Below are 16,586 nucleotides of genomic sequence, written 5' to 3'. Positions count from 1 at the left end.
TATCGAGTTTTAACTTAAATTAGACTCGTTATTAATTTAAACGAGTTTATGAAGTTGAACTTGAATTAAACTTGTTATTAGTTTAAACGAGTTTTTGAGTTTGAATTTGAATTAGATTCATTATTAGTTTAAATGAGTTTTTCACAAATCGAATTTAAATTAAACTCGAATATAATATTTAATTTTTGAGAGGAGATAAAGCTAAATATTAGATTTCGAGTGGATTTAAATTTATAAAATTTTTAAACAAACCAATCTAAATTTTACAAAACTCAACTAGTCTCAATTCCATTACACCTCTAAGTACGAGATCTGGAGCAAGGTTTCCGCAAGAATTCTAATGAAATAAAAGAAATGAAGAAATGAGGTTGTGTATTCGAGAAGACATAGTCGCAAACATAACTGATATCAAGACCTTTGTTCCGGATGAATTGAAGGCCTTACTAATCCAGTTGATAAGGAGTAAAGGGAAAGAGGTCGAAGGAGACGGGGCTAGTAGTAAAAGCCGAGGAATCTTACCTATTCCTACGGGTCAGATGGTGGAAACTCAGAAAGATCTCATCCAGGACCTGTAGCAGTGATACCCAACACTGAATCTAAAGGTAATCATCTTTCTAAAATTAAGTTGATTACTTTTGAAGGAATCAAGCCTAGAGCATAGATTAGAAATGGCGTCAAATATTTCGAGGTTTACAAGGTGCCCGAAGACCAAAGAGTGGGGATTGCTAGCCTTTTCTTGATAGATAGGGCAGCTGCTTGGTATCATAATTGGAAGAAGAACGATAGAGCTAATGTGTGGGAGGAATTTGAAAATAAAAAAAATCCGAGATTTGAGGAACTTGAGCTGGGAGACGTGATAGAGGGGTTCATAAAGGTTAGATAGGAGGGTAGCGTTGATAGAAGGGATGTACCAAGACAAATTTGAGAAACTAAGAGTGAGAATGGAAACATTGATGCTGGATCTTGAAGAACCTTAATTTCTGTTTATGTTTATTTAAGGGACTCAAGGATGAGATCAGGCCAATGATGAGGATGTTAAAGCCTAATTCATTGTTACAAGCATGTGAGCATGCTAAGCTTCAAAAATAGCTGGTGGAGGGCAGTAAAAAAAACTAAGCCCTTCACTAAAAGCTTTCAAACCAATGTACCACCTCACAGAAACAGTACCTATAATCAAAATTTCATTCTTTTCAATCAAAGTTCCTTGCCTAACCAAAGCTTCAATTATACCCCCAAACCTCCAAATCCGGACACTTCTCAATCATGGAAGTCTAACTCCATATATCCCAACAAACCTATAAAAACACAATGATCCACCAGTATTGGTTTGGTTAACCAAGACCTTATCCAGTAGCCCACTCAAACCTCACAATCAGACAAGAAAATTCAGAAACCTTGCTATAGGTGTGGGGAGAGGTACTTCCCTAGGCATGTATGTAGAAACAAGACAGCCATGGTGGTCCAAATGGATGAAGCAGCGAAGGAAATGGTGGGAGAAATGAAACAGGAAGGAGCCTCAGTGCAGCTGGAGGATAATATAGAAGAAGTCACTCTGTCTGTTAATGCTCTACAAGGGACTCAAGGAGTTGATACTATTAAGGTGTTGGGAAAGTACAAAAATAGACAATTAGTCACTCTCATTGATACGTTTCTAGGATCGAAGGGTAGCTGAGGAACTGAAATTGCCCTTGTTAAAGGGAACAACTACATCTATAACAGTGGCATATGGGAGAAAAATCCATAGCTCAGGGATTTGTACTGGCTTTGAATGGAAAATTCAGTATTCTGCATTCCAATTTGACCTTAGAGTATTAGATTTTAAAGGCTATGATATAATTCTCGGGGTGGATTGAATGAAGAGCTTTAACCCTATTCTCTGACTTTGAAACTACTCAGATTTCATTCCAGAGAAATGGCAATATTGTGACACTTAAGGGGCTGACGGAGACAGAACCTACGGCTTTACTTTTGCCTTGTGAGACTCTTTCTCAGCTAATGCATAAACGAGGAGATGACTTCAACAACCCTTTTTTGCAATTTGCATTCAGTTGCAGGATCAAGACTCAGCTATTAGTAGTTTAAGGGATACTAAGTGGATACCAGCAGGGGATTCTTCTTTTTCATCTCAATCGCAGTCATTACTGCATAAGTATACAGGTCTATTTGAAGAACCTAAGGGCTTGCCACCCTTTAAGACACATGATCACACCATTTCATTACAGCCACACACTTAACCTAGCAACATAAGGCCTTATAGGTACCCATTATCAAAAGGCTGAAATTGAAAAATTGGTGACTGAAATGCTTGAGAATTTGGTCATTCAACCAAGTAAAAGCCCATTTGCCTCCCCTATGTTAGTAGTCAAGAAAAAAATGGATCTTGGAGGTTTTGTGTCGACTACAAAAAAACTCTGATCAAATTGTCAAAAATAAATTTTCCATCCCTATCATTGATGATATCCTTGATGAACTGCATGAGTCTAGGGTGCTTTCAAAAATTGACCTCAAGTTTGGCTACCATCAAATTAGAATGCAACCATAAGATATTCCAAAGACTGCATCCAAACCCACAATGGCCATTTCAAGTTTGTTGTCATGCCGTTTAGCCTCACAAATGCCCCGGCCACTTTTCAAGCCCTCCTCAACCATATTCTTCAGTGCTTTTTGAGAAAATTTATTTTAGTCTTTTTTTGACAACATACTTATTTACAGCCCTAATTTGGAAGAACACTTGATGCACTTAGAAGAAGTGTTCCAAGTTCTGAAAGATCAGCATTTATATGCTAAACTGTCCAAATGCTCCTTTGATCAAATTTCTATTGACTATTTAGAACACATTATCTCAGCAAAAGGGGTTTCTACTGATCCTACCAAGGTTAAGGTAATGACTTAGAAGTTTCTTGGGGTTAATGGATTACTATAGAAAATTTATCAGAAATTATGAGGTCATTACCAAGCCCTTTTAACTTATTTATTGAAGAATGATGGGTTTGTTGGACTGATAGTACACAAAAGGCCTTTGAAAACCTTAAGGAGGCTATAGTTTCTGCTCCAGTTCTAGCACTTCCTAATTTTAGCCAATCCTTTGTGGTGAAAATGGATGCAAGCAATAAAGTGATGGAAGCGATGCTGCAGCAAAATGGACACCCTGTAGCTTTCATTTCTAAAGCCTTTGGCCCTAGGACTCAATATCTGTTAGTTTATGAGAAAGAGTTGCTTATCATTATCTTTGCTATGACAAAATGGCAGCACTATCTTGAACATGAAGTATTCTTCATCAAAACTGACCATGAGAATATTAAGTTTTTGTTGGAATAGAGGCTTCACACTCAATTACAGCAGAAAGGCATCTCAAAAATATTGGGGCTTGACTATAGAATATTGTACAGAAAGGGCATAAATAACAAAGTGGCTGATGCCTTGTCAAGAAGGCCTACTTCTCCCAACCACATATAGCTTGACTGCTACCACTAAACCAACTTGGGTGCTCTTAGTCCTCAATAATTATGAGCAAGACCCTAAGGCTGCCAAACTTATTCCTTAATTGTCTATTGATGCTACTGCTGCCAGTCTATTTCAGTTGAAGCAGAGTCTATTGTATTATAAGGATCGAATCTTTGTGGGGAAAGCTACTAACATTGGGAGGTTATTCAGGGGTTAATTCCACGTATCACAGGCTTAAGCAGCACTTTTACTAGCCTAGTATGCAGACAGATGTCCTGCATTGATCAAGAAATGTGACCAATGTGCTCAATGCAAATGGGAGCATTGCAACACACCAGGCCTCTTGCAGCCTCTGCCCTTACCCTCACAAGCTTGGCAACATCTCACAATGGATTTCATTGAACAATTACTCAAGTCAAATGGCAAAGACACCATCATCTTAGTAGTTATATGTCGATTTACTAAACATGCTCATTTTATTGCCTTGTCTCACCCATTTACTGCTGCTTCTGTTGCCAAACTATTTGTGGATAACATTTATAAGCTACATGGGGCATCCAATTCCATAGTCTCCGATAGAGATAAGCTTTTTACAAGCCTATTTTGGAAAAAAAAAATTTAAAATCTTGAACAATACTCTCTATTTTAGCATTGCGTGACAAAAAGATTAAACCAATGTTTGGAAGGGTACATGAGATGCATGACTCATTGACAGACCTAGCTCCTGGACTAAATGGCTTTCTCTTATAGAATGGTGGTATAACTCTACATACCACCATTAGGATTGACGGACCTAGTTGCTGGGCTAAATAGCTTTCTCTTGCAGAATGGTCTAGCTCCATTAGAATAACTCCATTTGAGGCTCTTTATGGGTATTAACCCCTATGCTGACGGCAATTCCTTCTAAGGGTATTTCAATAGAATCGGAGTAGGATTTCTTTAAACAAAGATAGCAGATTCCTTCTAAGGGTATTTCAATAGGATCGGTGGAGGATTTCTTTAAACAAAGATAGAAAATGGCTAACATTCTGAAGAGCAATTTGGAAGTTGCAAGGAATAAAATAAAACAATAGGCTGACAATAAGAAAATGAAGAGATTTCAAGTGAGAGATTAAATTTATCTAAAGCTTCAACCATATAGGTAGAGTTCAATTGCTGTGAGGAAAGCTCTCAAAATTTCAGCTAAGTACTTTGGTCCTTTCAAAGTACTGTTTAGGGTGGAACCTGTTGCTTAGAAACTGAAACTGCCTACGTAATCCACAGTCTTCCATGTCTCCATGTCTTCTTATTGAAAAAAAGAATTGGAGATGAAGTAGTACCCTTGCAACAGTTGACAATATTCACTGAGGATAAGTGGTGATGGCTCCCCAACAAGTCCTTCAAACTAGAGTGATACTTCGAAATGGGCAATCCGTACCTCAAGTGTTAGTTTAATAGCAGCACCTTTTTCCAAAAGAAGACACCTGGGAGGATCAATCCTTCATGATCGCACATTTTCAGACTTTGCACGCTTGTACTCAAAGGGATAAAGGACTAAATATAAGAATAGATATAGAAATAAATAATATGCTGAATTCACACTTGTATACAAGTATTCATAATTAATAAAGCCAACATCTCTCTCTAATTTTTCTAATTCTCTCTTCTCCTCTCAAACGCCCTTCCCTTTCTACTAAATTTCCATAACCACCAAATCTGTTAATTGTTACTTTTAATTCCCTCTTTTCTTCTCTCAAACGCCCTTCCCTTTCTACTAAATTTAGAAATTTCCATAACCGCCAAATCTGTTAGGTTAACACCTAACAGATTCCCATAGATAATCTACGAGGGAACTGCATCATTCAAATTAACGTTCAGATTTTTTATTTATAAAACGTTGAAAAACGGAGCAAACAGGGGACTCAAAACTGTAAAATGGTAATATAAAATTGCGCCATTTCAGGAAAGAACTCGTATAAGGTCAACATCCAGCAAGAAATTTCATCTAGGTAATAATTTCAGATTAAATGAAAACTACTAAAAGGGCTACCAATAGGAGCTTCACAAGTTCCACACAAAATTGTTCTTGTCAACAAGTATCATAGTTCGCAACTGAAAACCCACAGCCCAACCAACCCAGCAAGGAGAAAATTGATAAAATACTAGAGGGAATTTCCTCCTGGACTAATGGTCACCAGGCATGCTCTTAATGATATCGGAATCACCTAAAAAATACATCGAGTACCACAGTCAGAAAAACTGTAAAGATGACATCTAATAAGAAAGAAAATGGTAGCCTTCTTTACTCACCTGGATCAACAATGCTGAGGCAGCATACTCTGTAATATTTTCCACAGGCAGTACCCAAGTCTACGTTGTCTGAAATAATCACGATAAAAGGTCAGCAAAAATTTAAAGAAATATGACAACCTTAATTATTACATTGATGATAAACAATTTCAACCATCCTCTCTCCAACTCAAAGCTAGTAGTAGTTGTGAATGTTGTAATGGCAACTATAAAATTAAGAAAAAAAGTAAGAGCAGATGTACAAAACCACTTGGATGCAACAAGCTTAAAGTTTTCAGTTGTGTTCAATCTATCCCATCAAGGCTAAAAGATTCATCAGACACTAAGATCTCTTTATAATCGCACATAGCAACTGCTGTATAAAAAATGCACAAATTTTGACAAAAACTAGACCAGAATGCACAAAACATTTGGCAAAATTCTATACAACTATGAAAACCAACCTCTAGAAACTTTACAAGCTGCGTTTATAAACACCTAACAAAGATGTTTGATATCATTATGAATCACATCAAGTGCATGCTTAAGATTACTGCTTTTAAACATACCCATCGACTTCTTGAAGAATCAAAGATAAAAATAAATAAATAAATAGATAAAAAAATATTTTGGAAACAACTTATGTGAGGATCCAAAAAGGGGTGCCTTGTAGGTGGAATAAGAAAGGGCTCAATGGAGAATTCCCCAAGAGCACCACGAATTAAGTTCAATATTGCAAAAGCTACGACTAAAAAGCTTCCACATCTATTAGGAACGCAATCCTAAGGGGTGTGCACATCATGAAAAATGACATGAAACAAAGAAACATCGGTATTAGGCCAATATACTCACTGCCATTGTAGTGGTGAACTCCAACTTTTGCCAACATTGCATAGTACTCTATCTCAGACTTCCTAAGGGGAGGACAGTTGTTAGCAATGATGATCAGCTTCCCTGTAGACACGAACATAGAAAATTAGATATTTAACCAATGGGCTGTTAAGAAACTGAAATAATTTACATCATAACACTAGAATAATTCATAGCACACTCGGAAAATGGCACACTGTAAATAATTATGAAATTATGAGAGGAAACAAACCCAATTTAAGCTAAAGTTTCTTACTGTTCAAGACTAGCAACAAATTCAATTCCTCTTACCTATATCGTTAGGCAGGATAGAACAATTTATAGTATGATAACTATTAGGCAACACATTTTTTTCTCCCTGATATGAGCATGTACGTTATTCCTTCCTTAGAACTAACACACAGGAGAAATACAAAGAAATCAGGTTAAAAGCTTTCCTCACCTTAGCTTATACATGATTAAACAGAAGGCAATTATAAAAACAATGAAATCACCAACTAGACACAAACAGAAAGGAAACTTCTATGTTCTTCAAGTAACGAAGAACAGCGATTAGCAAACAGACCAAGGCTACTCATTAAGTTGGAGAAAAAAGGGCGTCCAGATTCAAGAAACCAATAAAAGCCCCAACAAATAAACCAACGGCCAGTTGACGCCCATTTGATAAAAACAGAAATCAAGACCCAAATGAAAGTACAGCAAAGAGAAAAGCAAAACCTAGAGTACAGTGCTTGTGCAAGAAAAAAAATATACCTTTGGAATTCCTGAGAGATTTGAGTACAGTCTTGTAACCCAAGGTGTACTTCCCACTCTTCATAACCAGAGCCAGCCTGTTGTTGATACTCTCATGAGTCTTCTTCTGCAATGCAAAAAACACAAAGCATTATCAAACTAATTTTAATCCTCTATATCTGAATCCCATTCGAAGAAAAAAAAATACCAAAAGAAAAAGAATATGAGGATCGGGTGATGACAGAGATAGACTTACGGTCTTCTTGGCGGCCACCATGGTTACCGGTCGTGTCCTTTCGACGAGATAATCCGCCAAAGCTATTACGTTACCCTCACCACAGCGAAGAAACCCTAAACCCAGCTAAAGAAACGAATTTATAGGATCCAGCACAGTGCTAGGGTTTTATGCTCCCGTTTGGATGCAGGATTACTGTACGCCTTATCGAAAATAAATTACCCCTTAATCTCGCTATGTATATTCCCATTTTGGATTAGCTTAAGGCGTTCAATGCAGATCTTTGGTTATCCGCAATCTACTTGTGTACAATATGGTACAAGAATTTCTTATAAATATATATATACAGAAAAGGAAATACATGCAAACCCAATGTTAAATTCTTGTCAACAATAAGTTTATTTATTTAAATTTTAATAATCTCATCAATAAAATCACAAATTGTAAATTAATGTTAAATTACCATTTAACGAAAAAAATAAATTTCAACTTATTTTGTACCATTTTTAAAAAGTGAACTATTTATTTCTAAAAAAAATGCCTTTAAATTTAAAACATTATCGAATTAAAAAAAATGCATTTATTTGTGGTGATAACTCATGACTCACTTTAAGTGATTTTTATGTAACATCAGAGGTTCCCCGCTGGTCTTCAATTCTTTATATTCGAAGGAGACAATTATTCTCACAATTTAGGGCATGTAGCACATTGAAATTGATCTTTTCCTACTCATGCCGTTTTGCCTACTTAGCTCTTTAATAATGGTTGCCCTATTAGTCGAGCTGCATCTTCTCCATATATCTCTTTTGCTTTCAAATGCAATCTTTGCTTCTGTCAATACTTGGTCGTCCTTTCTTTCTTGTTTATACTCTCTTGCTTTCATGGTAACTTCTATTTTTCATTTTCTCTTAAGATAAATAAAAGTATTTCCTCTTCTTCTCTTACTCTCAGTGGAGGTTTCGCCTCAAGCTCCTCTTCTGATGGTCCCATCTACACCCCAGCTCCTATCGTTCCACTAAGAGCGACTCAAGAGAGCGAAGAAAGCCTGATAAGTGACATCTCGGCCATCCTATCAGAGCAAAATATAGATCGCCTTTATGATAAATACTAAATTTTTCAAGAAACCTTCTGCGTTTTGCTCCTTCCTCAAGTGTCCGCGTAAATAACTAAATCCATGCATAGGATACCATTATCATTTATGAAGAGCAGCTAAAAGCGGATCTTCAGTTCCTTATGGATCCATTTTTTTTGAGGTCACCCCAAACTTCTCATAGAGGTTTCTTTTATCTTGTCTTTGAAGGAGATTCCTTGATGGTGATCAAGGCTACTACTGGTCACAATATTCTCATCTCTATTAAAGGGTTGATCAAGTATGTTCTAGACATGTCTCGATCTTTTAACACAATCTCCTTTTCTCATGTTAAAAGAAATGGCAACAAATCTGCTCATGCTTTAGCTTCTCGAGCCATTAAGGATTTCAGCTTCTCTGCAAGTAACACCTTCCAAAACTAAGAGATTACTAATGTCTGTAATAACCTTACAATGGCAAAATAGAACATTATCACCCGAATCCCGGGCAATGATAGCAATGGCTCCCCTACAATCTTTGGAGTCGGTAGCAGCATCAAAATTAACTTTAATATCTGGATCATGTAGGAGAAAATGTTTGTACAGAATAGATTCATTAGAACTGACTTGCCACCTTAAGCCTTCTTCAAGAACTCCTCTTCCCCATAGGATACTTTGCCAATCCCATGGAGGTGGACTACCAAATTTAGTATGGAGAAAATAGGTGCAATGATGGTATTTCCTTTTGAGAACTCTCGCCAACTGTAACAACTCGAAAATTGGACTATTACTAGTGTTAGGGTTCAGGTCGTCGGAGACCGTAGCAAACTTACTATATATCATATTACACCTGATATAATTCCATACATGTTCATGAGATATCAATGGGTCTAAATATGAGAATGAGAGCTTAAGATATTTCAGGTCGATTTAAATTATAAAATAAATTATGTGCAACCAAACTATTTCATAAACCCAACGAGTTACACATATGGAAATGAGAGCTTAAGATAAAATAAAAATATACATATTGGCAGGAGATATCAATGGGTCTAAATTCATTATATTAAATGTTAACTAAAAGGTTTAAATATTAGGCTTTTTTAATAAAAGACCAATTCATTTAAGAGTTAAATTAAGGTTTGAAGAGATAACAAAAGTAGGCCACAAGGGGATTTAAAAACCCCATTGATTGAATCTCTACTGTGCATCTAAATATAAGTTTTTCCCTCTTAGTGCCACTAATCCCCCTACTAGCTTCAAGGGGGCTTTGATCATTGTTGCTTCTCTTCGAGAGTTTTAAACTTCTTTTCCTTATGTGGATTGCCATCAGATATAATCAATTTGGATTATTTAATTTAACAACAATAAAAAAAAATTTACAAGTAAAATTTTACACTTAATTTATTTAATTTTTTGATGACATCATGCTTTTATTAGGCCCTTAAAAGAGGACATTCTATTTGAGGGAAAAAACATACAATGAAAGTATTTTGGTGAACAAAAATAATGGATTTAGTACTAGAAATTACATCATTGCACATAAATAGTTTAATAATAGATTTATCTTTTAGTATCTTTTATAATCGAATTTATAATAAAAAAATTGTTATTATTTTTTAAGAAAAAAATGACATTAATAATAAATATTTTATTATTAATTTATTACTAAATCAGTAAATCTGTTATTATTACAATTAAAAACAGACCATATTATAATAGAAAATTTATTTTTATTAATATATTTTTATTTGTTAATAACGGATCAATATTTACCGTACTATAATAATATAAAAATTTAATCCATTTTGAAGTGCACTTAAAATTTTGAAATCCATTCTAGAATTACAAACTCCATAGTATAAAAATAAGAAACTAGAAAATCTACAAATTTAAGGATGGCAAATCAAAAAGTAATATACATGGAAAGATGCTAGCTAGGAAGAAGAATTAAATAAAAAAACTCCAACATAAATGTTTAAAATTATTGGTGGGTTCCATAAATAGTGTACATATCTGATTACAACATTTGAACAATCAAACTACAAACATCTCTGAAAATATCACAAATACCCAGAAATTTCCTCAGAATAATGTTAGAAGAAATGAGAATGCTAAGCCAATAATAAATGCTTGAGAAGAGCCTGCAATGTTTGAAGCTCCATTAACTCCGGCTGATGGACTGCTTGCTAAACCTGACGGTGACATAACACCTGAAATATTTTCTTCCTTTAATATTTTTAAAATACAATGTTACCAATAAAAAAAAATATATATATATATATATTAATTTTAATTTAAATATATATTTAAATTTGGAAGAATATAATTCAATTAATTTCTTTTTATTAATTCAATTAAATCTTTTTAAAATGCAATTTTCACCAATAAAAAATCCATTTATATATATTTAGATTTTATTTACACCCAACTAATAACTTGGGCAAATACATTCTCAATCCTTTGTGAGAATATAATTTAATTGATTTTTTTTGTAATTTTTAAGTGTAAAATGAAAAAATTTAGTTCTTTTTAATTTAAATATTTTTTTAAAAAAATAAAAATCATGTATAATTATGTAGGAGTTCAATTGAATTCCGATGATTAAACCCAAACAGGAGAATATGCATTAACTCTAAGAATATGAATTTACTTGGATATGATAAAGAATATAAAAAAATAACTATCTAATCTCTCTAAAATTAATTATTTAATTTTCTTATTTTTTTTAAAAAAAATACATCAAGTGAGCTTTGTATTTTTATTCTTTTACTCTTTAGTCCCTTTATTCATTTTAAGTATTAATTTAAATTTTGTTCAGCCTATGTAATTTGTAAAACACAAATATATCGTCTCTTTATTTTCTAAAACTCCATTTATTTTATGAAAAATATTTTAAAAAAACTATTTTTTATATATTCTAGTATTTGAACTATTCAGAAAATTTAATGAACTCAAAAATATTTTTCCATTTAAAAGGAAAAGTAAAACGTTTTAAGAAAAATGACTTAAATTTTAGAAAAGAGAAAATTATTTTCCGTATCGTGAGAGGTTTATTAAGGACTCCATATATAAATTTATTAATAAATTTTATTTTTTAAATTAAAATTAAATAATAAAAAATAAATTATTTTATTAGAAGATATTTTTTATGAAAAACATTTTCTAAATATAAATTATTATTTATAAATAAATGGAGGCTAATTTTTTTTTTTAATTCCAATGGTAATTTTCCACTTCTTTGGATGATAACTAACAATGGACAAAAAAACTAAAGAGTTAATGGAATTTTATGAACTAACTAATATAATTTTAAAAATAAGAGTACTAAGCATTAAACTAGAGAAATTAAAAAAAATAATATTCTCTAATATATTTTATAAATAAAAAATGGAAAAAATATTAAACCAATTACAAGTTTATGATTTAGTAATAGTAGAAATAATAATAAAAAATGAAAAATAAACAGAAGTTAGATTTTTTTTTTTATATGAAGAAATGATGGAGATAGAATTGAATAGTGGTGTGTGTGACTGTGTGAGTGTGAGTGTGAGTGTGTAAATCGACTATAAGATTTTTTTTTTTTAACAAAAATAAAACGAAATACCAAAATTTGAGAAAATACAGAAATCAATGGTGCAATTATTCCAAAAATTAAATAATGAATTGAAACACGAGTAAGTTTAAAATACCTGGTGCGATATCCCCTTTGCTGGGTGTTGGGCCTGATCCAGGACCTGGCACTGGGTATCCCAAGGCTAAAAGGAAACAAATAAAAGAAGTTAATGGACTCTTTTAAAAGTTTCCTTTGGCATTTATATATATTTTTTTATTACTGTAAAATTTTATTTCACATTATACAATTTTATCATAAATAATAAAATAAATTATTATTTAATTATATTATATTCTTTATCCTGATAAAAAATTTTATTGAATAAATTCAAATAAAAATTTTCAAAAATTACTGTAAAAATGAAATTTGTTTTGAAATGAAATGAGATGGCTAAGTGAAATTTGTTAGAAAAATATAATAAAAGAAAATAATCTTTATTTTTGTATTGTTTAATATATTCTAAAATTATTAAAATGGGATTTCAAAAAATTTATTAGAAGGGAGGTTCCTTTTATTCAACAGATGCATGTAACATTGATAATAATTACTACTTAATTAACATATTAATTAAATAAAAAAATATGAAATAATTATTTCCAAAAGTTAATAAAACAAAAAAAAATAAAGTTAGAATGTTTTTTTTTCTTTTCTATGTCGCAAATTATAATTATGTTTAAAAAAAGAAATCTATTTATTAATATTTTAATTTTAATAAAGTAAATAAACGGAATAGTAAAAGATTAAATAAAATTTATCGCTTAAATAATAATGTTAATCAACATAAAAATAAAAACAAATTTATGTTATTACAATGGAAGGAATATATTTTTCTCATTTTTCAATTTAATAGATTGAATGAGATTTATATAATATCCCTCTTAGTCTTACAAAAAAAGCTTTTGTATTGATTAAGAAAGTATAATTAATATAAAAGCGGGCCTATGATAAATGTGATACAACAGGCGACAGCTGTCGCCGCGGATATTGATTGGATGATGGGACACCGACGAGGTTGGCTTGATAGGGGCAACATTAAATTTCTTTTTTTTTTGTTCAAAGGCAACATTAAATTGGATCAAAACAACCATATTAAAGAACCTCACCGGCCCAGCCTACCTTATCATTTCATTTTTTCAAAATTCTGAAATCAATTTATATATTATTAAAATTAAATTTATTATTTAGATATTTTGAAAATGCACTCCCTTCGGGCTCCGTCAACCAACTATATCGTTTACAATTACTTTTAAATATATTTTTTAAAATTTTAAAAAATATATTAATTAATTTTTTATATTAAAAAATTTTAAACTTTATATTATTATGTTAATTTTAATATATTTTTTAAAATTAAGAGATTAATTAATATATTTTTTATATTATAAGAATTAAATTATAATTAAAAAAAATTTCATTAAGCTTTTTAAATTTTCAGCTTAGACACATTGTACTAAAAATGATTGAAGAAGCAAAACGATAAGATGGGATGTTAATAAATTAATTTGTTTAAAAATTTTAGGGGAAAAATGAATTATTTAAAAAATGAATAATTTTATAATTTCATATATGCAGTGTATTTTATTAGCGCAACAACTTTTCATCACTGCATATGTGTAATCTATAATTAATATAATTTAAAACAAGTTTTATATAAAATTAGAGATCTCCACCTCAAGTTAGATGAATATTTTTTTATTATCTTTCAATCTTTATATTTTATTGAAATTAATTATTTTAATTTTTTATTAAAATTAATTACTAAATTAACTTAATATTAGTTTACAATTTTAAAATTTCATACAATAACTTAATTAATTAAAAATGTTAAAACTTAATTTTTAATTTGATGATTTAAATCGAAACTAAATGATTAATTATTAGGACATATAAATTTGATTTGTAATTTATTCCATCTTTCATTATTAAAAAAATATAAAAAAGAAAAATAAAAGTACCTGCGCACGTGCTAACCGGAGGAGTGCTAATACGACAGACAGAAGGAAGTTTAAGAGCTCTATTGATGTCGATCTTGATACCATAAGACTCCGTCAAGCTAGTATTACTCAGCAGCTGACACAAACAAATAGGACTTCCATCGATCAAACCGGCTAGCTCCGGGCAGCAATTCTTGTCCGGCACCGTCACGTTACTCGATTCCTCTACATAAGTCAAGCAATCTGACATGTTGAACAGCGGCGTCATGCAGTCAAGTGATGACGGCCCCAAGGACGGCCCTAGAGGCATGAAAGGTGTAGGTGCTGAAGGTGCTAGAGGCATGAAAGGTGTAGGTGCTGAAGGCGATAGGGGCGATGGCTCCATGCCTGAAGACGGTGCACGGGAGGGCGCTTGGGCAGACACCAGGCATACTGTGGAGAAGAAAATGACGGCAACAATTGTGGAGGTGCGTATTCTGAGCATTTTGTGCGGTGGTTGAGTTTGTGTTGCAAAGGCAGCTTTTATAGGTTAATAAGGAAAGTAGATTTGAAAGTTATAAAATGGGGTATGGGACTTGAATGGAAGATGAGCCAAAATCAATAAATATCTAACTACCAACAAAGTCTATGTCTACACTAGCTTAGTTGTCGATGCATTAATAACATTAGCATTTATACTCTTCAATCTCTTAGTTGTAGTATTACTAATTGTCCATCGCTTACTAATTGTCGATGGTTATTAGAGCTGTTGGGTTCCAGATTAGATATACGGTTCTAGCTAAAAGTCATAAAAGGAATTAAATTTTTAATTTTTCAATTTTTAAAAATCATATTTAAAATTAAATTTCAGTATATTTCTAAACATTTTTTTTATGAATTCAGTTCATTTCTAATTCTTATTTTAACTTTTTTTAACATTAATTTTAAATTTTAGTCAAATCTTAATTTTTATGCATAAAATTATAATATTTTTATATTTATTTTAAAATAATAAATAATTTGTATCAAAACAATGATAAAAATAATAATATTAACATCTAAGTAATAATATTATTAATATTAATATATATTATATGTAATTGTCAATAAAAATATTATTGATGTTGCTGAAACTAAAATGATGACGTGGTCAAAGTGGAGTTATACTATGATTGACTAGACCTGCAAAAAGAATAAAGTAAAGAGGTTGGACGCTCAAGTTAGTAAAGTAAAGAATAAGGTGAGAGTGAGGAATTGTCTAGAATTCAGAGTATTGGTATGAGAGAATAGCGTACGTTTGTTTCTCTAATTGTTGATTTTTATACTGTAAGAGAATGATTAATTATAGTATTTCCTGATAATCCAACGATGATGTGGCCGACTCGCTACTAAGAGATCTTCACCAGTTAATTGGTCAGGTATCCCATGATTGCAGGCGTAAAAGGGTTCTGTTGGATTGTAACTGTTTAACGATAACTTCCTTATGTAGATTAGCCCTGAAGTTGAGAGAGTTAGTCTGTCTGACCTAAGACCGACTTGTCCCGAGGCAGGGTCTCCTTTCTCTTAGTTTTGAATACAACGGTCGTCTGAGTCTTCATGAGGATCCGGGCGTCTGAGTCTTTATGAGGATATGGTGGTCCAAGTTTTTCTTTCTATGGGTGGGACCGCTTATCAGCTCATCAAACCTTACCACATGGCCCTATCTTATGGTAACAGCTCACGGCTTATTTTGAAAATTCTTATGTAGCATCAGAGATCTCCCGCTACTCTTCGATTTTTTAGATTCAAATATGATAGTTGTCTTCATGATCTCGGTCATTTTGGTTTGTTTGTCCAGGCTGAGTGCATAATGTCCTTGCTTTCTTCTTGCTTGCCTTGTCGATCAATCAGGTTTAATATCTTGTCAAAAATTGGTTCGAGTGATATAATAATGCCTTGATAATTTTTTAGGTATTTTTCTAGCCTTGATCTTAGCCTTGACACGCCTTCAGACTTTCTAGCATCAAATGCCTTGACGAGCTTTCGGCCATTTTTCTAGTTCTGATCTTAGCCCTAACGTGCCTCCGGACTTTCTGGCATGAATGTCTTGATGAGCTTTTCGGCATTTTTCTAACCACTACAAATTCCTTGGCCTTGTACAGTCCTGACAGGCTTCCTGGCTTGTTACAGCCTTGACGATCTTTTGGCACCAAGTTCATTTGCGAGCTTCTGGGTATTTTTCTAACCCTTGCGAGCTTATTGGCATTGTACAGCCCTAACGAGTTTTGTGGCCTTCTAGCATCAAATGCCTTGACGAGCTTCCTGATAGGAGTTCATGCATTTCTAGCCCTAACTTTCTTCCGAGCATTTTCTTGTCTCAATGTCCCTAGTGATCTTCTAAACATTTTCGCCCTGTTAGGCTTCCAGACATTTTCTAGCCCTGGACTTTAGTCCGAGTTCT

The 16,586-nt window shown here is 32.6% G+C and overlaps 2 protein-coding genes across 2 annotated transcripts; both read right to left on the bottom strand.

The window, feature by feature from the left end:
• Positions 1-5,352: 5,352 nt before the first annotated feature.
• Positions 5,353-7,732, bottom strand: LOC110626584 (60S ribosomal protein L30). Its single transcript, XM_021772585.2, has 5 exons — positions 7,571-7,732; positions 7,336-7,441; positions 6,565-6,666; positions 5,734-5,802; positions 5,353-5,648 (listed from the first exon to the last, which is right to left on the bottom strand). The coding sequence occupies exons 1-5, from the start codon at positions 7,589-7,591 to the stop codon at positions 5,608-5,610; spliced, it is 339 nt and encodes a 112-aa protein (XP_021628277.1). The 5' UTR covers positions 7,592-7,732; the 3' UTR covers positions 5,353-5,607.
• Positions 7,733-10,567: 2,835 nt separating this feature from the next.
• On the bottom strand, positions 10,568-14,702 carry LOC110625961 (non-specific lipid transfer protein GPI-anchored 2). The gene is made up of 3 exons (XM_021771673.2): positions 14,189-14,702; positions 12,310-12,375; positions 10,568-10,830 (listed from the first exon to the last, which is right to left on the bottom strand). The coding sequence occupies exons 1-3, from the start codon at positions 14,649-14,651 to the stop codon at positions 10,703-10,705; spliced, it is 657 nt and encodes a 218-aa protein (XP_021627365.1). The 5' UTR covers positions 14,652-14,702; the 3' UTR covers positions 10,568-10,702.
• Positions 14,703-16,586: the final 1,884 nt, after the last annotated feature.

This window comes from Manihot esculenta, chromosome 11 (assembly GCF_001659605.2).
Source record: "Manihot esculenta cultivar AM560-2 chromosome 11, M.esculenta_v8, whole genome shotgun sequence".
Classification (NCBI taxonomy): domain Eukaryota; kingdom Viridiplantae; phylum Streptophyta; class Magnoliopsida; order Malpighiales; family Euphorbiaceae; genus Manihot; species Manihot esculenta.
This window is presented reverse-complemented; position numbering and strand designations above follow the sequence as displayed.

What these genes read in the sequence shown, in the direction of transcription:
- LOC110626584 (XM_021772585.2), bottom strand. Translation starts at nt 7,591, where the DNA reads ATGGTGGCCGCCAAGAAGACC. An exon ending in TGGTGGCCGCCAAGAAGACC is followed by an intron (nt 7,442 to 7,570) that starts GTAAGTCTATCT and finishes TTTGCATTGCAG; the next exon opens with AAGAAGACTCATGAGAGTAT. An exon ending in AGTTCACCACTACAATGGCA is followed by an intron (nt 5,803 to 6,564) that starts GTGAGTATATTG and finishes TGATTATTTCAG; the next exon opens with ACAACGTAGACTTGGGTACT.
- LOC110625961 (XM_021771673.2), bottom strand. Translation starts at nt 14,651, where the DNA reads ATGCTCAGAATACGCACCTCCACAATTGTTGCCGTCATTTTCTTCTCC. An exon ending in TCCGGTTAGCACGTGCGCAG is followed by an intron (nt 12,376 to 14,188) that starts GTACTTTTATTT and finishes GTTTCCTTTTAG; the next exon opens with CCTTGGGATACCCAGTGCCA. An exon ending in CAAAGGGGATATCGCACCAG is followed by an intron (nt 10,831 to 12,309) that starts GTATTTTAAACT and finishes AAAATATTTCAG; the next exon opens with GTGTTATGTCACCGTCAGGT.